At 53.5% G+C, this 19851-nt stretch overlaps 1 protein-coding gene across 2 annotated transcripts in view; it reads left to right on the forward strand.

The window, feature by feature from the left end:
* Positions 1–17242, forward strand: part of TM7SF3 (transmembrane 7 superfamily member 3) — a 32671-nt gene extending 15429 nt beyond the window's left edge. The window contains exons 7-12 of one of the 2 annotated variants that reach the window (XM_084766581.1): positions 4316–4402; positions 6181–6261; positions 10699–10851; positions 12673–12770; positions 13963–14125; positions 15531–17242. In XM_084766581.1, the coding sequence (XP_084622707.1) occupies positions 4316–4402; positions 6181–6261; positions 10699–10851; positions 12673–12770; positions 13963–14125; positions 15531–15793 (845 nt within the window). In that variant the 3' untranslated portion in view covers positions 15794–17242. The remainder of the gene's footprint in view (positions 1–4315; positions 4403–6180; positions 6262–10698; positions 10852–12672; positions 12771–13962; positions 14126–15530) is intronic. The other variant, XM_084766582.1, reaches the window with a different exon arrangement.
* Positions 17243–19851: the final 2609 nt, after the last annotated feature.

Consider the following 19851-nt stretch of genomic DNA (forward strand, 5'->3'; position numbering starts at 1 on the left):
TGAGAGGAAATGCTGAGGTGGCTGGCGGCAGCCTTATAAGCAGGAGCAGTGTGAGCAGCAACGGTGACCAGAGGAGAGGAGCCATGAAGCCAGAGGTGCAGGGTGGTGGCTCAGGCCCGGCCTTGTGGGTCAGAGTGGGCTCTAGTTAGAAAGCACTGGGAGGTGCTGGCCGAAGGGCATCCTGACCGTAGACTCTGATGGCATCACTGGTGCCTGTGCAGAAAAGACAGATGGGAGCAGAATCAGCCACGTGGGTCAGGAGACTCTGGAAGTGGGGGAGCTGTGGTTTAGAATGTCAGCAGAGAGGCGGTGAGTGTGTGTGTGTGTGTGTGTGTGTGTGTGTGTGTGTGTGTGTGTGAGAGAGAGAGAGAGAGAGAGAGGGAGAGAGAGAGAGAGAGAGAGAGAGGCAGGGATCACCACAGAGGGCTGCTGTGACAGGCAGGGATCACCACAGAGGGCAGCTGTGACAGGCAGGGATCACCACAGAGGGCTGCTGTGACAGGCAGGGATCACCACAGAGGGCTGCTGTGACAGGCAGGGATCACCACAGAGGGCAGCTGTGACAGGCAGGGATCACCACAGAGGGCTGCTGTGACAGGCATGCGTCACTACAGAGGGCAGCTGTGACAGGCAGGGATCACCACAGAGGGCTGCTGTGACAGGCAGGGATCACCACAGAGGGCTGCTGTGACAGTCAGGGATCACCACAGAGGGCTGCTGTGACAGGCAGGGATCACCACAGAGGGCAGCTGTGACAGGCAGGGATCACCACAGAGGGCTGCTGTGACAGGCAGGGATCACCACAGAGGGCTGCTGTGACAGGCAGGGATCACCACAGAGAGCTGCTGTGACAGGCAGGGATCACCACAGAGGGCAGCTGTGACAGGCAGGGATCACCACAGAGGGCTGCTGTGACAGGCATGCGTCACTACAGAGGGCAGCTGTGACAGGCAGGGATCACCACAGAGGGCAGCTGTGACAGGCAGGGATCACCACAGAGGGCTGCTGTGACAGGCAGGGATCACCACAGAGGGCTGCTGTGACAGGCAGGGATCACCACAGAGGGCTGCTGTGACAGGCAGGGATCACCACAGAGGGCTGCTGTGACAGGCAGGGATCACCACAGAGGGCTGCTGTGACAGTCAGGGATCACCACAGAGGACTGCTGTGACAGGCAGGGATCACCACAGAGGGCTGCTGTGACAGTCAGGGATCACCACAGAGGACTGCTGTGACAGGCAGGGATCACCACAGAGGGCAGCTGTGACAGGCAGGGATCACCACAGAGGGCTGCTGTGACAGTCAGGGATCACCACAGAGGACTGCTGTGACAGGCAGGGATCACCACAGAGGACTGCTGTGACAGGCAGGGATCACCACAGAGGGCTGCTGTGACAGGCAGGGATCACCACAGAGGACTGGTGTGACAGGCAGGGATCACCACAGAGGGCTGCTGTGACAGGCAGGGATCACCACAGAGGGCAGCTGTGACAGGCAGGGATCACCACAGAGGGCTGCTGTGACAGGCAGGGATCACCACAGAGGGCTGCTGTGACAGGCAGGGATCACCACAGAGAGCTGCTGTGACAGGCAGGGATCACCACAGAGGGCAGCTGTGACAGGCAGGGATCACCACAGAGGGCTGCTGTGACAGGCATGCGTCACTACAGAGGGCAGCTGTGACAGGCAGGGATCACCACAGAGGGCAGCTGTGACAGGCATGCGTCACTACAGAGGGCAGCTGTGACAGGCAGGGATCACCACAGAGGGCAGCTGTGACAGGCAGGGATCACCACAGAGGGCTGCTGTGACAGGCATGCGTCACTACAGAGGGCAGCTGTGACAGGCAGGGATCACCACAGAGGGCTGCTGTGACAGGCAGGGATCACCACAGAGGGCAGCTGTGACAGGCAGGGATCACCACAGAGGGCTGCTGTGACAGGCAGGGATCACCACAGAGGGCTGCTGTGACAGGCAGGGATCACCACAGAGGGCTGCTGTGACAGTCAGGGATCACCACAGAGGACTGCTGTGACAGGCAGGGATCACCACAGAGGGCTGCTGTGACAGTCAGGGATCACCACAGAGGACTGCTGTGACAGGCAGGGATCACCACAGAGGGCAGCTGTGACAGGCAGGGATCACCACAGAGGGCTGCTGTGACAGTCAGGGATCACCACAGAGGACTGCTGTGACAGGCAGGGATCACCACAGAGGACTGCTGTGACAGGCAGGGATCACCACAGAGGGCTGCTGTGACAGGCAGGGATCACCACAGAGGGCTGCTGTGACAGGCAGGGATCACCACAGAGGGCTGCTGTGACAGGCAGGGATCACCACAGAGGGCAGCTGTGACAGGCAGGGATCACCACAGAGGGCTGCTGTGACAGGCAGGGATCACCACAGAGGACTGCTGTGACAGGCAGGGATCACCACAGAGGGCAGCTGTGACAGGCAGGGATCACCACAGAGGGCTGCTGTGACAGTCAGGGATCACCACAGAGGACTGCTGTGACAGGCAGGGATCACCACAGAGGACTGCTGTGACAGGCAGGGATCACCACAGAGGGCTGCTGTGACAGGCGGGGATCACCACAGAGGGCTGCTGTGACAGGCGGGGATCACCACAGAGGGCTGGTGTGACAGGCAGGCGTCACTACAGAGGGCTGGTGTGACAGGCAGGCGTCACCACAGAGGGCAGCTGTGACAGGCAGGCGTCACTACAGAGGGCTGGTGTGACAGGCAGGCATCACCACAGAGGGCAGCTGTGACAGGCAGGCATCACTACAGAGGGCAGCTGTGACAGGCATGCGTCACCACAGAGGGCTGGTGTGACAGGCAGGGATCACCACAGAGGGCAGCTGTGACAGGCAGGGATCACCACAGAGGGCTGCTGTGACAGGCATGCGTCACTACAGAGGGCAGCTGTGACAGGCAGGGATCACCACAGAGGGCTGCTGTGACAGGCAGGGATCACCACAGAGGGCTGGTGTGACAGGCATGCATCACTACAGAGGGCTGGTGTGACAGGCATGCGTCACTACAGAGGGCTGCTGTGACAGGCAGGGATCACCACAGAGGGCTGGTGTGACAGGCAGGGATCACCACAGAGGGCAGCTGTGACAGGCAGGGATCACCACAGAGGGCTGGTGTGACAGGCATGCATCACTACAGAGGGCTGGTGTGACAGGCATGCGTCACTACAGAGGGCTGCTGTGACAGGCAGGGATCACCACAGAGGGCTGCTGTGACAGGCAGGGATCACCACAGAGGGCTGGTGTGACAGGCAGGGATCACCACAGAGGGCAGCTGTGACAGGCAGGGATCACCACAGAGGGCTGGTGTGACAGGCATGCGTCACTACAGAGGGCTGGTGTGACAGGCAGGGATCACCACAGAGGGCTGGTGTGACAGGCATGCGTCACTACAGAGGGCTGGTGTGACAGGCAGGGATCACCACAGAGGGCTGGTGTGACAGGCAGGGATCACCACAGAGGGCTGCTGTGACAGGCATGCGTCACTACAGAGGGCTGGTGTGACAGGCAGGGATCACCACAGAGGGCTGGTGTGACAGGCAGGGATCACCACAGAGGGCTGGTGTGACAGGCATGCGTCACTACAGAGGGCAGCTGTGACAGGCATGCGTCACTACAGAGGGCAGCTGTGACAGGCATGCGTCACTACAGAGGGCTTCTGTGACAGGCATGCGTCACTACAGAGGGCTGGTGTGACAGGCAGGGATCACTACAGAGGGCTGCTGTGACAGGCATGTGTCACCACAGAGGGCTGGTGTGACAGGCAGGGATCACCACAGAGGGCTGGTGTGACAGGCAGGGATCACCACAGAGGGCTGCTGTGACAGGCATGCGTCACCACAGAGGGCAGCTGTGACAGGCATGCGTCACCACAGAGGGCTGTGACAGGCAGATGACATCTATGTTTGGTTCAAATGTCTCATGAATTTCCTTTAACCAACTTGGCCCACTTTTTCTCCTTGCAGTTTATTTTGTGAAGAACCAGGCGTGTTTTGGGCACGCATTCTGCCACACCCTTCCTAAAGAAGCACCGTGGGGGGTGGGGGGGGAGGCCTTTGTCAGGAGCACGCCTTGTCTGGTTCTCTCTGTTATAAAGAGCAGCCATTGGTAGCGACTGCCTGCATAGAGAGCTCATTAGGGGAACAGGGCTATGTCTAAGAGCAACGAGCTTGTGTGCAGCAAATGAGTCTCAAGCAGTTCACTCCGTTCTCCCCTGCTCTGCCTCTTAACTAATACACACATGCATTTATCCACTAATCTTTATTTATTATATTTTTAAGGAAGAGTATCTACCAAAGTGTTCTCCACTCTGTCTGCCGTGCTTGGGCTCTTCGTTTGTTTCTTTGGACACAGATTCTGGAAAACAGGTACCGTTTCCCACATAGCCCCGCATTCTGCACCTTATGCTGTGTCTCCTGCTGCCGGGCTGTGAGGACGTCCCCGCTGTTCACAGATTTCTGTGGCTGCGTTTTCTCCCGATCTCAGCAGCAGAGTGCAGCGTGGGTTGTATGGCGGAGCTCAGATTGTTCCGTCTGCTAGCCAGCTGGAGATGGCTGATTGGTGACAGCTGGACAGCTGTCTGGGTTTGGGGACAGCAGTAGGCTCGATCTGGTAGAGACCAGGCTGGCCTTGTGGTGAGCAGTGATCTGGAACCTGTTCAGCATGGAGCTTGTAGCCTGAGAAGGGCACAGGTGCCTGGGGCAGGAAGTGGGTGGGACTTCCGCACTGCCTCTTATGTAATGCTTTCACTTAGCCCTCGCTGAAGCCCCAGGCTGTGAGGCTGAGCCCTGCAGCTGCCTGGGAGCCCGCTCTGACCGGGTTTGAAGTTTCAGGTTTCCCCCTTTCCTTTTCACATGATCTTTCTTCTTGCTTAATTGGTAAGAAAGAATTGTGGGAGGAGTCGGTCCTCTATGATTACAAACTGGGAGTCCAATTGCTATCCTGTGGGAAGTCCTCAAACTGTTTCCATGTTGAGATACAGTGTTCTGTAACAACTGGGGAGAACTTGAGAAAATGGCAGAGCTGCGTCCTCCTCATCAAGGTTAGATTTGCTTTTGGGAAACAAGGTTATCTGTGGGCTCAGGCCACAAAGACTTCAGTGGGTGAAGGGACGATAGGAAAGTCTCCTCCTTCCTCACCGCCTCATCTCTCAGCTTTGTTTTTGTTTATCTGACCATTGTTATTTAGTGCCTCCTTTCAGAGTAGACACAAGTTTTTCAAGTAGAAAACAGAGGCCTGGGGACAGCGGAGGGTGGTGTGTTTGGCAGTATATGCAAAGGGAAAACAAAGGGCTGGGGATATGGCTGTGTGTAAGGACCTGAGTTCAAACCCCAGGGCCCATGTAGTGGTAGTGGGTGTGGTAGTGGGTGTGGTAGTGGGTGTGGTAGTGGGTGTGGTAGTGGGTGTGGTAGTGGGTGTGGTAGCGTGTGTCCATGAGACAAGGTGGGATGTGGAGAAAGGAGAAGGCCAGCAGCTCTGGGGCCAGCTAAGCAGGTGGGCAAATGAGCAGCAGAACATGGCATGCCTCAAAGGGTGAAAGGCAAGGACTAACGCCTGAGCTGGCCTCTGGCCTCTGGCCTCACAAGCTCACCCCTATTAAACACACAACAACAAAGGTATGTTGTGGCCTCACAAGCTCACCCCCATTAAGCAAAACAAAACAAAACAAAACAAAAACCAAGGCATGTTATAGTGGCACAGTCCTGTAATCCTAGATTTTGGAAAGCTGAGGCAGAAGGATCATGAGTCTGAGGCTAGCCTGGGGTACATAAATAAAGGAGAGCCTTTTTTGAAAGGGGAGGAGGAGGAAGAGGAAGAGGAGAAGAAGAAGGAAGAAGAAGAACAAGAAGAAAGAAGCCTAGTATAGGAATTATGAAATTAGCACATAACCATCACATTATGTAACAGGCATAGCACAGGCAAGTGCAGTCAGTACCTAATGCTGTTGCCGAGTAATTCATTGTTTGTTAATAATAAAGGACTTTACCCGAGACTCTTGGGGTTTCCCTGCCTTTCAGATAACCATTTCTTCTGGGAACAGCCATGCTGTATGAATTCTATGCGCTCTAGCTCCAGACTTGTAAATTAGATGCCTCTGTTGCATAGTGAAGACGCCTGACATAGGTTTTCATCTGATTCCTTCTAGAATTATTCTTCATTGGCTTCATCTTCCTGGGGTTCTTCTTCTACATCCTGATCACCAGACTGACGTCGGTGAGGTATGACGGTGAGTGTAGATGACGGTGTAACTGGGTGTGCAGACAGTGGTGTGACGGTGAGTGTAGATGACAGTGCGGCTGGTGTGCAGACAGTGGTGTGACGGTGAGTGTAGATGACGGTGTGGCTGAGTGTGCAGACAGTGGTGTGACGGTGAGTGTAGATGACGGTGTGGCTGAGTGTGCAGACAGTGGTGTGACAATGAGTGTAGATGACGGTGCGGCTGGTGTGCAGACAGTGGTGTGACGGTGAGTGTAGATGACGGTGCGGCTGAGTGTGCAGACAGTGGTGTGACGGTGAGTGTAGATGACGGTGCGGCTGGTGTGCAGACAGTGGTGTGACGGTGAGTGTAGATGACGGTGCGGCTGGTGTGCAGACAGTGGTGTGACGGTGAGTGTAGATGACGGTGCGGCTGGTGTGCAGACAGTGGTGTGACGGTGAGTGTAGATGACGGTGCGGCTGGTGTGCAGACAGTGGTGTGACGGTGAGTGTAGATGACGGTGTGGCTGAGTGTGCAGACAGTGGTGTGACGGTGAGTGTAGATGACGGTGCGGCTGGTGTGCAGACAGTGGTGTGACGGTGAGTGTAGATGACGGTGCGGCTGAGTGTGCAGACAGTGGTGTGACGGTGAGTGTAGATGATGGTGCAGCTGGTGTGCAGACAGTGGTGTGACGGTGAGTGTAGATGACGGTGTGGCTGAGTGTGCAGACAGTGGTGTGACGGTGAGTGTAGATGACGGTGTGGCTGGTGTGCAGACAGTGGTGTGACAATGAGTGTAGATGACGGTGCGGCTGGTGTGCAGACAGTGGTGTGACGGTGAGTGTAGATGACGGTGTGGCTGGTGTGCAGACAGTGGTGTGACAATGAGTGTAGATGACGGTGCGGCTGGTGTGCAGACAGTGGTGTGACGGTGAGTGTAGATGACGGTGCGGCTGAGTGTGCAGACAGTGGTGTGACGGTGAGTGTAGATGACGGTGCGGCTGGTGTGCAGACAGTGGTGTGACGGTGAGTGTAGATGACGGTGTGGCTGAGTGTGCAGACAGTGGTGTGACAATGAGTGTAGATGACGGTGCGGCTGGTGTGCAGACAGTGGTGTGACGGTGAGTGTAGATGACGGTGCGGCTGAGTGTGCAGACAGTGGTGTGACGGTGAGTGTAGATGACGGTGCGGCTGGTGTGCAGACAGTGGTGTGACGGTGAGTGTAGATGACGGTGCGGCTGGTGTGCAGACAGTGGTGTGACGGTGAGTGTAGATGATGGTGCGGCTGAGTGTGCAGACAGTGGTGTGACGGTGAGTGTAGATGATGGTGCGGCTGAGTGTGCAGACAGTGGTGTGATGGTGAGTGTAGATGACGGTGCGGCTGGTGTGCAGACAGTGGTGTGACGGTGAGTGTAGATGACGGTGTGGCTGAGTGTGCAGACAGTGGTGTGACGGTGAGTGTAGATGACGGTGTGGCTGAGTGTGCAGACAGTGGTGTGACGGTGAGTGTAGATGACGGTGTGGCTGGTGTGCAGACAGTGGTGTGACGGTGAGTGTAGATGACGGTGTGGCTGAGTGTGCAGACAGTGGTGTGACGGTGAGTGTAGATGACGGTGTGGCTGGTGTGCAGACAGTGGTGTGACGGTGAGTGTAGATGATGGTGCGGCTGAGTGTGCAGACAGTGGTGTGACGGTGAGTGTAGATGACGGTGCGGCTGGTGTGCAGACAGTGGTGTGACGGTGAGTGTAGATGACGGTGTGGCTGAGTGTGCAGACAGTGGTGTGACGGTGAGTGTAGATGACGGTGTGGCTGGTGTGCAGACAGTGGTGTGACAATGAGTGTAGATGACGGTGCGGCTGGTGTGCAGACAGTGGTGTGACGGTGAGTGTAGATGATGGTGCGGCTGGTGTGCAGACAGTGGTGTGACGGTGAGTGTAGATGACGGTGCGGCTGGTGTGCAGACAGTGGTGTGACGGTGAGTGTAGATGACGGTGCGGCTGGTGTGCAGACAGTGGTGTGACGGTGAGTGTAGATGATGGTGCGGCTGAGTGTGCAGACAGTGGTGTGACGGTGAGTGTAGATGATGGTGCGGCTGGTGTGCAGACAGTGGTGTGACGGTGAGTGTAGATGACGGTGCGGCTGAGTGTGCAGACAGTGGTGTGACGGTGAGTGTAGATGACGGTGCGGCTGGTGTGCAGACAGTGGTGTGACAATGAGTGTAGATGACGGTGTGGCTGAGTGTGCAGACAGTGGTGTGACGGTGAGTGTAGATGACGGTGCGGCTGGTGTGCAGACAGTGGTGTGACGGTGAGTGTAGATGACGGTGCGGCTGGTGTGCAGACAGTGGTGTGACGGTGAGTGTAGATGATGGTGCGGCTGAGTGTGCAGACAGTGGTGTGACGGTGAGTGTAGATGATGGTGCGGCTGGTGTGCAGACAGTGGTGTGACGGTGAGTGTAGATGACGGTGCGGCTGAGTGTGCAGACAGTGGTGTGACGGTGAGTGTAGATGACGGTGCGGCTGGTGTGCAGACAGTGGTGTGACAATGAGTGTAGATGACGGTGTGGCTGAGTGTGCAGACAGTGGTGTGACGGTGAGTGTAGATGACGGTGCGGCTGAGTGTGCAGACAGTGGTGTGACGGTGAGTGTAGATGACGGTGTGGCTGAGTGTGCAGACAGTGGTGTGACGGTGAGTGTAGATGACGGTGCGGCTGAGTGTGCAGACAGTGGTGTGACGGTGAGTGTAGATGACGGTGCGGCTGGTGTGCAGACAGTGGTGTGACGGTGAGTGTAGATGACGGTGTGGCTGAGTGTGCAGACAGTGGTGTGACAATGAGTGTAGATGACGGTGCGGCTGGTGTGCAGACAGTGGTGTGACGGTGAGTGTAGATGACGGTGCGGCTGAGTGTGCAGACAGTGGTGTGACGGTGAGTGTAGATGACGGTGCGGCTGGTGTGCAGACAGTGGTGTGACGGTGAGTGTAGATGACGGTGCGGCTGGTGTGCAGACAGTGGTGTGACGGTGAGTGTAGATGATGGTGCGGCTGAGTGTGCAGACAGTGGTGTGACGGTGAGTGTAGATGACGGTATGGCTGGTGTGCAGACAGTGGTGTGACGGTGAGTGTAGATGACGGTGTGGCTGAGTGTGCAGACAGTGGTGTGACGGTGAGTGTAGATGACGGTGTGGCTGAGTGTGCAGACAGTGGTGTGACGGTGAGTGTAGATGACGGTGTGGCTGGTGTGCAGACAGTGGTGTGACGGTGAGTGTAGATGACGGTGTGGCTGAGTGTGCAGACAGTGGTGTGACGGTGAGTGTAGATGACGGTGCGGCTGGTGTGCAGACAGTGGTGTGACGGTGAGTGTAGATGATGGTGCGGCTGAGTGTGCAGACAGTGGTGTGACGGTGAGTGTAGATGACGGTGCGGCTGGTGTGCAGACAGTGGTGTGACGGTGAGTGTAGATGACGGTGTGGCTGAGTGTGCAGACAGTGGTGTGACGGTGAGTGTAGATGACGGTGTGGCTGGTGTGCAGACAGTGGTGTGACAATGAGTGTAGATGACGGTGCGGCTGGTGTGCAGACAGTGGTGTGACGGTGAGTGTAGATGATGGTGCGGCTGGTGTGCAGACAGTGGTGTGACGGTGAGTGTAGATGATGGTGCGGCTGGTGTGCAGACAGTGGTGTGATGGTGAGTGTAGATGACGGTGCGGCTGGTGTGCAGACAGTGGTGTGACGGTGAGTGTAGATGATGGTGCGGCTGAGTGTGCAGACAGTGGTGTGACGGTGAGTGTAGATGATGGTGCGGCTGGTGTGCAGACAGTGGTGTGACGGTGAGTGTAGATGACGGTGCGGCTGAGTGTGCAGACAGTGGTGTGACGGTGAGTGTAGATGACGGTGCGGCTGGTGTGCAGACAGTGGTGTGACAATGAGTGTAGATGACGGTGTGGCTGAGTGTGCAGACAGTGGTGTGACGGTGAGTGTAGATGACGGTGCGGCTGAGTGTGCAGACAGTGGTGTGACGGTGAGTGTAGATGACGGTGTGGCTGAGTGTGCAGACAGTGGTGTGACGGTGAGTGTAGATGACGGTGTGGCTGAGTGTGCAGACAGTGGTGTGACGGTGAGTGTAGATGACGGTGCGGCTGGTGTGCAGACAGTGGTGTGACGGTGAGTGTAGATGACGGTGCGGCTGGTGTGCAGACAGTGGTGTGACGGTGAGTGTAGATGACGGTGCGGCTGGTGTGCAGACAGTGGTGTGACGGTGAGTGTAGATGACGGTGTGGCTGGTGTGCAGACAGTGGTGTGACGGTGAGTGTAGATGACGGTGTGGCTGGTGTGCAGACAGTGGTGTGACAATGAGTGTAGATGACGGTGTGGCTGGTGTGCAGACAGTGGTGTGATGGTGAGTGTGGTATCACAGCACACAGGCCGAAGCTTAGGTTGTAACCTGCTGCTGTGTTGTCTCCCTCGTGCAGTTCGCCTGGTCCTCACAGCTGTAGCCGGCAGCGTTGGTGGAGCCCTCCTGGTGGCCTTGTGGTGGCGATTTGGGATCCTCACGCTCTGCATGCTGTGTGTTGGACTCGTTCTGGGGTTCCTTGTCTCTTCTGCGGCTTTCTTCAGCCCTCTGGGTAGGAGACGCTGACTCATGCTCTGTGAGGGCTTTAGTTAGGCTTCTGAGGCTGTGGGATCCAGGTCCCACAGTGTGCTGCTTATCTCTGCCTTCTGAAGAGCCATGGCACTTGCGGAGATGGCCTGATTCAGAAGAGAAGGCCCACGCAGAGCCCCGCCTAGGGGAATTTGGCATGTCCCCAGGGCTAGCTTTCTGGGCTTCTGTTACAGTGAAGGTAGGTGTCGGGACATAGGGCACAGCAGTGGCCGCATGTTGTAAGGAGCTTGTGATGGCAAAGGAGCTACATTTCTGTATGTGATTTGTAGAGCAACCCAAGTGCAGCATGGCTCTCAGCAAATGTGGTGTCCCCAGTCCGAGCCTCTCTCCAGGATGCACGTGTGTTCAGGTGTAGGAGCCCCGCTCATGAGTGTCAGTATTAAATGGGCATGTGTTCTTGGCTTGCTCTAAAAATACTGTCAACCACTTAATTTAGTGTGTGTTTAAGAGTATGGCGGAGGAGGTGTTGGATGTCACAGGTAACTTCCTGAGTCACTTTTCTTCTATGGTGTGGTGTGGACCCCAGTCATCAGGCGGTGGCTGGATGCTGATCCTTCTCAACGCCATAGCTCCCTTTAAAATTTTAACGATTTTACTTTTTTTTTTTTTGAGACAGGGTCTCACTGTATAGTTCTGGTAGCTTGGACTCATTGTGTAGACCGAGCTGGCCTCAAATTCAGAGATTCTCCTCCCTTAGCCTCCCAATTATCTAGGAGAACAGGCGTCTGTACCTTAAAAGCTAGTGTATAGAGAAGGCCTCACCTAGCTCTGGGTCACCCACATGTGTTGTCCGCTGATCTGTAGTCGCCGAGAGTGCTCAAGCGCGTAAACTCGCTCTGCTCCATCCTGTACATCTTCATGGCAGGAATTGGGTTAGGGGTTCAAATCTCAGATTGAGCTCGCTGCTTAACTCTGAGTATCGCCTGTGGGGTCCCCCACTACAGATCCTGAAGGTTTAGAGCTAGAGGGCTGAGTGGGAGCTACCACACAGTGGCCCACACATTCCCCCCACCCCCTCACCCCCCCACCCCGGTCGTCTTCCTGCTTAGAGGGTAAGGGTCAGGCCAGAGCCACAGAGCCAATGATGGAGACCAGCCTAGGGCAGCCTCTCCACCTTACCCTCTAGGTCCCTCACGCCTTCTGGAAAGTGCCCTTAAAAAGGGATCATGTTAGCCAGGTGTGGCTGCACACACTTTTTTTAAACAAAAGTCTTTTGTTTTTTATTCTCCAGTGCCTGTCTCTACACAGTAACTACAGAAAGCCACAAAACCATTCCTTCCTTTCTACTTTAAGGTATTAAAAATCCATGAAATTTTGCCCCTAAACTTTCATTAGAAGTTCCTGACACTTTTAGCAACTCCCTTAAAGAAAACTGAAACACTTTTCTGGTTTGGGTCCTGGATTCTTCTACACACAAAAGCAGCCCTGATTCTTGTTGATTGCTGCATGTGGATGACAGATGTCCCTGCCATAGGGACACCGGCTGCACACATTTTTAATCCCAGGAGAGGCAGGCAGATCTCCGAGTCTGAGGCCAGCCTGGTCTGCAGAGTGAGTTTCAGGACAGCCAGGGCTACGCAGAGAAACCCTGTCTTGGAAAAACAAACAAAAGCAGGTGTGTGGACTATATTGACCATTAAATGACAACAAAAGCGTGGGTCGAGTTGCCAGCGTACTCCCTGGCTGTCGCTTTAAGTCTCGTGAGTGTCTGTGTCCAGACACCAGGACAGTGAAAGTTAGCGTGTGAACATCTTGTTCCTTTGTGACTTCTCTGCCTTCCCAGGAAACCTCAGTGCGTTCCGTGACGATGGAGTGTTCTGGGTGACGTTCTCTTGCATCGACTTGCTCGTCCCAGTCATCTTCATGGGATGCCTGAGAATAGTGAGTGCTTCCCTGCAGCGGGCTCTCCCGCTCGCACGGCCTCCCAGCCCCCAGGAAGCAGCACCCAGTCCTTTCTGTGGGTTATTCACCCGGGAGGCGCTGTGGTCACCAAGTGACCTTGTTCTCCTTCAGAGTTGTAACCTAGGGGGTCTCAGGTCAGGTCTGCTTTCTCCAACCATGAAAGAAAGCAAGTTTTATTGAGAGTGAAAGTGCATGCAGACCCCACACAAAGACACTGACACCCCAGTGTGGACGGGGAAACTGAGCCCATCTGAGTTTCGGAGGGCTGGGGGTCCCCTTCCCTGATCTCAGTTGTGGAGGGCTGGGGTCCCCTTCCCTAATCTCAGTTCCGGAGGGCTGGGGGTCCCCTTCCCTGATCTTAGTTTTGGATGCCTGGGGGGTCCCCTTCCCTGATCTCAGTTCCAGAGAGCTGGGGGTCTCCTTCCCTGATCTCAGTTCCGGAGGGCTGGGGTCCCCTTTCCTAATTTTGGACTGATCAACTTAAACAAAGAAAGGGGAGCTATAGGCCACAGCTTCAGGTAAGCATGCTCTGACCAGCCTAGACTGGTCAGCCAGAAGGGGGCCTCGCTGAGGGAGAAAAAACCTGCAGGCCATCCTCACTTTGCCGGTGGGCCCTTCCCTTATCCCTGCCTGTCAGGGATCTGTGTAGCCCCCAGGCCCTCAGAGTGTCAGCACCCAGCAGTGGGAGCCAGGCCACACTCTAAGGAGGCTGTGTATCTTGTGCGTGCTTGGTACCCTTAGAGGCCAGAAGAGGGTGTCAGACCCCCTAGAGCTATAGGGAAGGACGGCTGTGATTGCCCATGTGGGCGCTGGGTCCCCTGCAAGAGCAGGAAGTGCTCTGAACCACTAGCCAGCCGTATTTTGACAGCTTGAACAGTGTGGCAGGAACTGTGGTGTGTGGGTGTGTGTGGGTGTGTGTGTGGTGTGTGTGTGTGTGTGTGTGTGTGTGTGTGTGGGTGTGTGTAGGGGCAGTCAGGAGGCACTAGAGGACAGGAAGGAATATGATGAAAAGACACTGTATGGAATTCTCAAGGGACAGAAAAGAGCGCATTACAGATGTGGAAGGCCGTCTCGCCCTACCTTCTCAGTGGCCCTTGTCGGTGCAGAGGCACAAGGCTGCCGTGAAGGCTGGAGTCTCTGGGTGACACCTGCCCACTCTGCCCTTTCACAGCTGAACATCCTGGCTTGTGGGATCGTGGGCTCCTACTCTGTGGTGCTGGCTATCGACAGTTACCTGTTCACGAGCCTCTCCTACATCACTCTGAACGTCCTCAGAAGAGCTCTCAACACAGATTTCCGTGGGGCCTTCATCAGAGCCCCTCTCCAGACCAACGGTAAGACTCGAGTCAAATGGGTAGGCTGCCTACCCACCCTGATGGGCACATACGCATCACCCAGGGCTGCCTACCCACCCTGACAGGGGCACATACACATCACCCAGGGCTGCCTACCCACCCTGACGGGCACATGCGCATCACCCGGGGCTGCCTACCCACCCTGACGGGCACATACGCATCACCCGGGGCTGCCTACCCACCCTGACAGGGGCACATACACATCACCCGGGGCTGCCTACCCACCCTGACAGGGGCACATATGCATCACTTGGGGGCTGAAAGAGGAACTGGTACTGATGCCATGAGAGTGCTCTGCCAATAAGCAGAGGACCCAGATGTCTAAAGTGCTGGGCATTCATCCTTCTAAGGCTGTGGCTCTGTAGGGCAGCCGCGTCTATGGACACTGCACACGTAAGGCTGCGGCTCTGTAGGGCAGCTGCGTCTATGGACACTGCACACGTAAGGCTGTGGCTCTGTGGGGCAGCTGCGTCTATGGACACTGCACACGTAAGGCTGTGGCTCTGTAGGGCAGCTGCGTCTATGGGTGCTGCACATGTAAGGCTGCGGCTCCGGGGAACCACACAGGCAACTTTCACCACCCACTTCAACTTTCTGGATGCCTATAGTGGGTCTGCTTAACACCAGGACTGTGGTGTCTCCTCACCGTGGCTTGTGGGTGAGGGAGTTCACGTTTGGATGTATGTCCAGAATTGGAAAGGTAGACTTGGGGTTAGCCCGTGAAGGGAAGGGCTGTCGTTCACTAACCGGTTCAGCGCCAGCTGTGTTCGTACACCGCTGCACTCCTAGTGTCCGGCGATCTGAAGCCGGAGGATTGCCACAACTTCGAGGCCAGCATGTGCTCATAGTGAGTTCCAGGTCAGGCCATCTCTAAAGACTGCCATCTTTAAAAACATAAAAGGAAACAGGAATAAAAGGGGGAGGGAGGGAAAAGAGAAAAGGAAAGAGGAGAACTTGGCCGGGAAGCAGTCAGTGGGTAAAGTGCTTGCTCAGCATCACGAGGACCCGAGCTCAGATCCCTGGAAGCCATGTGAAGGGCAGACATGACAGCGGGCATCCGTGACTCCGAGAGTGGGGCCTGCTGGCCGGCTCTCTAGCAGATCAGGTTTAATGGGAGAGGCTGTCAGAACAGTAAGGTTCTGTCTCACCTGCCACCCACTGCAGCCTCCACACACAGGAATCTGCACAAACCACATACAGTTTAAAAATACATAAAAATAAGAGGTGTGGTGACTCATGCCCATAATCTTGATATTCAGGAGGGCAAGGCAGGAGGATTGCCGCAAGTTTAGGGCTAGTCTGGGCTATAGCTTGAGGCATTCTTGAAAACAAACAACGCTCAACACAAAACCCCGTGAGTACAAAGGGCACTTCTCTCCTTCAGACTTCATCATCCTGGCTGTGTGGGGGATGCTGGCGGTCAGTGGCATCACACTGCAGATTCGGAGAGAGAGGGGACAGCCGCCTTTCCCACCCCATCCCTACAAGCTGTGGAAGCAAGAGAGAGAACGCAGAGTGACCAACATTCTGGACCCCAGCCATCACCTCCCGCCCCTGAGGGAGAGGCTTTATGGTCACATTGCTGGCATCACAGAGCTCTTCCAGAAGGCACAGCCTGCTGGGGAGCGGACGCCCCTGCTTCTGTAGCGGGCTGAGGGCTTGGTGGGTGTGTCTGGCCTGGAGCTCTCCTCTGCACCGCCCAGCTGTCCAGTCGGGGTCAGCTGGGGTCAGGGAGAGGGTGGCGCCCTGATGCACAGCAGCGACAGGGTGAGAAAACCCACCAAAAGCTTGGTTGTAGGTGTGTCCCCTCATTTTATACAGTCTGGAGAAGTTCCCTTTTGATTTATAAATGGATATGTTTTATAAAATACACCAAAATTATCGGTTCTCCTTAAAGCCTTGGTGTTTTTCTCATGGCTTCTTGAATAGTTCTGACTCTGAACCTGAGGAGGGGAGGCAGGTGGTGGGACTTCCTTACTTTGTGCAGAGATTAGGGATAGGGCCGGGCCTGACTCAGGGAAAGTAACATACTCGTATCTCAGACCAGGAACCTTTTCATTTTTTTCAGTATTTAAACAACTTATTTTAAAAACAATGCCAGGGCTGGAGAGATGGCTCAGAGGTTAAGAGCGCTGTCTGCTCTTCCAAAGTTCTGAGTTCAACTCTCAGCAACCACATGGTGGCTCACAAGAATCTAGAATGAGATCTGGCGCCCTCTTCTGGCCTGCAGGGGAACACACAGCAAACACTATATATGTAATACATGAAAATAAGTAAGTAAAAACAATGACAAACTATCCTAAAATGTATCAATATGGATTCTGTATTGTTTTGCCCGTTAGTGCTTAAAGTGGTAATTTAAATAATTTCTGTAATTGAAAATAGCTGTTTATTAAAGATACTAACAACTTCTCTGAGTAAGTTATTTACAGTCCAAATGGTGGCTGTTTTATCTTGGGGCCAGTTAAAGCAGCGTTGACTCATGATGACTGGACTGTATTTTGTCAGCAACAAGTTGATTGCTGGCTCACTCTGTAGTGTCCTTTTCCTTCCTGGCACTCTGAAGTTGTTGCTAATGATTTTGAGTAACCAATGTGCCTGTGCCCCAGAACTCAGAGGGAACCACCATTCAACTCCGCTGCTCCTCCTCGGGCTGCACAGCTCCCTCTGAGCACCAGGTTGTGCTCCTTGAGTGAGGGGACCACTTCCTGGATGATGCTTTTGGTCTCTTTACAGTGCAATTAGCTATTGACATTTCAGGTCATGGGTGGCCTCCTCAGTTTTGGCTTTGGAAAATGTTTTGAAGATAAAGCATACTGAAAAAATTATAAAAATGAACTACATTTGCTTTAGAAAATTCTTATTGTTGTTAGTCTAACTTCAGCAGTTAATTAAAAAAAAAATCCCTATAGGGACTCTGGTGTCTTGTCACATGCTTGTATTTCAATTGTGTGGTAGGTATGGTGGACACACTGCCAGTCAGAGCTGTAAAAGGCAAAATATGCTTTCTTGGAAGAATACACATTTTTAAACTTTAATAATTTTTAATAATTCCATTTGTATAATTTTTATAATAAACACCTACTTTGAAAACAATGCTTACGTCTTCCTTATGATGTCTCCAGAAGTTTATACTGGTTATGTTTGTATTTAAACAATCAAAATTAAAATACAGTTTTAGAAACTCCATTTGAGGATAACAGGAAGTGAAGGAAACACAGGGTGGTATGTTAGAGTTTACATATACGGATGTTTAAATGCTCATCTTTTGAGACTGGGTTTCATGTGGCCCAAGCCAGTCTTGAGGGTGCTATGCTGCTGAGGTTTGAGACTAGCTTGGTATAGGCACCAGAGGTCAGTAGGGGGTCACAGTCTGATTAAAGTGTGGGGGGCTTTGCATTTATTTATCCATTTTTGGCCTTTTGTGTGTATGTGTGTATATATACATATACATATATATACATACATATACATATATACATATATATATGTATATATATATATATTTTGGTTTTTTGAGACAGGGTTTCTCTGTGTAGCCTTGGCTGTCCTGGACTCCCTTTGTAGACCAGGCTGGCTTCAAACTCACAGCGATCCACCTGCCTCTGCCTCCCAAGTGCTGGGATTAAAGGCGTGCGCCACCACGCCCAGCTTTGGCCTTTTGTCTTGACAGCAGGTGTTAACATTAGTCCCCTCCTAGAGGAAGTGAGTATTTGAGAAACTCTAGGGAAAATACTGAGTCTTGGGCCAGAGTCCTGGTGGATTTGAGACTGGGAACTGATAAGATACCCTCAACTGTAAAGGAGTCAAAACCAGTATCGCTAACCCTGGTCATGCCCTCAGTAGGTAGGGAGCCTGGATCAAAAGTAGCATGCTTTCTGTGGCTGTACTCAAAGTTCCCCTGCGCTCTTCCACACCCGCTCCCCAGGGAATGGCTGCCTTGGGGCGAGCAGTTCCAGCGTGAGTACAGGGTTTACTGCTGGTGCTTGCAGTAGTAGCTACTGACTTACCCTGCGGCATGGAAAGACACAGCATTGGATGTCGTTAACTTAAGAAAAAACTCCAAGCCAAGAACCCCATGAAGAGCCTACTGGCCCACGGGTACAGGCGATGCACGCTCAAGCCTGGAGGGAGAGGACCAACGCCACACACGGGTCACAGCTGTGCTCCAGATGCATATAGTTATATATACACAACGCCACATGGGCGTCACAGCTGTGCTCCACATGCATATAGTTTTATATACACAACGCCACACGGGGGTCACAGCTGTGCTCCACATGCATATAGTTATATATAAACAACCCCAGTGTACAGGAAAACCTCACCTGTTTGTAATACACCTTTAAAAATAACTAGATAGGTTTTCTGACACTCAGGAAACACAGTAGGTTTGGGACTGTATATGTGGGGTGAGGCTGTGGGACAGACTGACGGGGAGGGGGTGTGAGGCTGTGGGACAGACTGATGGGGGGGGTGAGACTGTGGGACAGACTGACGTTGCTTGGCTCAATCCCAAGTGCTTTCTCCTGATAAGAACACCTCGTCCATGTCTAGTGACTCCCAGTATGTAAGAAGTGTCTATTTAATGCCTACCACAGCTGTTTCTGCTTTTTAAAAAATCTTTGTTCTTGAGTATCCACATAGAAGGGAAGCTCAGGAGGCCCAGCTTAAAGCAAGCATCGGGACTCAGGATGGTTAGGCACACAGCTTGCTTTCTTCAACAGGAAATGAATGGTGCCTGGTCACGGGCAAGCAGGAGTGAGTATCCCCAAGACCCTGGGCATTTTAAGGCCCTAATCCTGGGCTTTGTCATCACTGCCACATGCTGCCTCCCACACCAGTCCTGCACAGGCCTTCACGCCTGCAGGGCAAGCACTGTAGTAAATGAGCCATCTCCATACCTGTAGCTGTAAGTTGGTCCTTTATTGTCTTAAGACAGAGTATATAATAAAGCACACCAAGCGTGTCCTGGAAATGACTTCTTACTGTAACATACTCAGGGTGATTTTTATTTTATTTTACTTTATTTTTTGAGACAGGGTTTCTTTGTATAACACCCCTGTCTGTCCTAGAACTCATTTTGTAGACCAAGCTACCCTCAAACTCACTGAGATCAGCCTGCTTCTGCCGCCGGAGTGCTGGGATCAAAGGTGTGCACCACCCCCCACAGCCTGAGGTTGAGTGTTACTCACTCTACAGTGGCTTGGACTGGGGCCAGCAGGTATGTTCCTGAATACACAGCCAGCAGGACTTGCTAACGAATTCAGTACAAGACATAAAAGAAACGATGGTCTAACATGCTACCATCTTTTGCCCTGCATTTGCCCTTGCAAGGATGTGGACGACCACAGAGGGTTGGGGATGCAGAGTTTGGCTTTGGGGCAGTTTGGGTCTGAAATTTCTCTATGGCAGCCACAGACGGATTAGTGTGGAGTCTGAGAGTCCCAGGGCATTGGGTAAGAACTGAGGGGAGTCACACACTATAAAGGAATAAGGCATGTACGTACACAAACATACACATGTGTGTACACACGCATGCACACACATTAGGCCTAACGGTATACAGGATATATACAACCTTCTGAGTCCAAACCCCACCACCACCCACCCTTCCAGCAAAGAGAATGAATAAGCTTCAAAAAAAAAAAAGTGTATTTAAGAAATGTTGTAAGCTTTGTTTTCAAATTAAGCCTGAGACCATA

The sequence above is a fragment of the Acomys minous genome (assembly GCF_964271855.1).
Source record: "Acomys minous genome assembly, chromosome: 17".
Taxonomy (NCBI): domain Eukaryota; kingdom Metazoa; phylum Chordata; class Mammalia; order Rodentia; family Muridae; genus Acomys; species Acomys minous.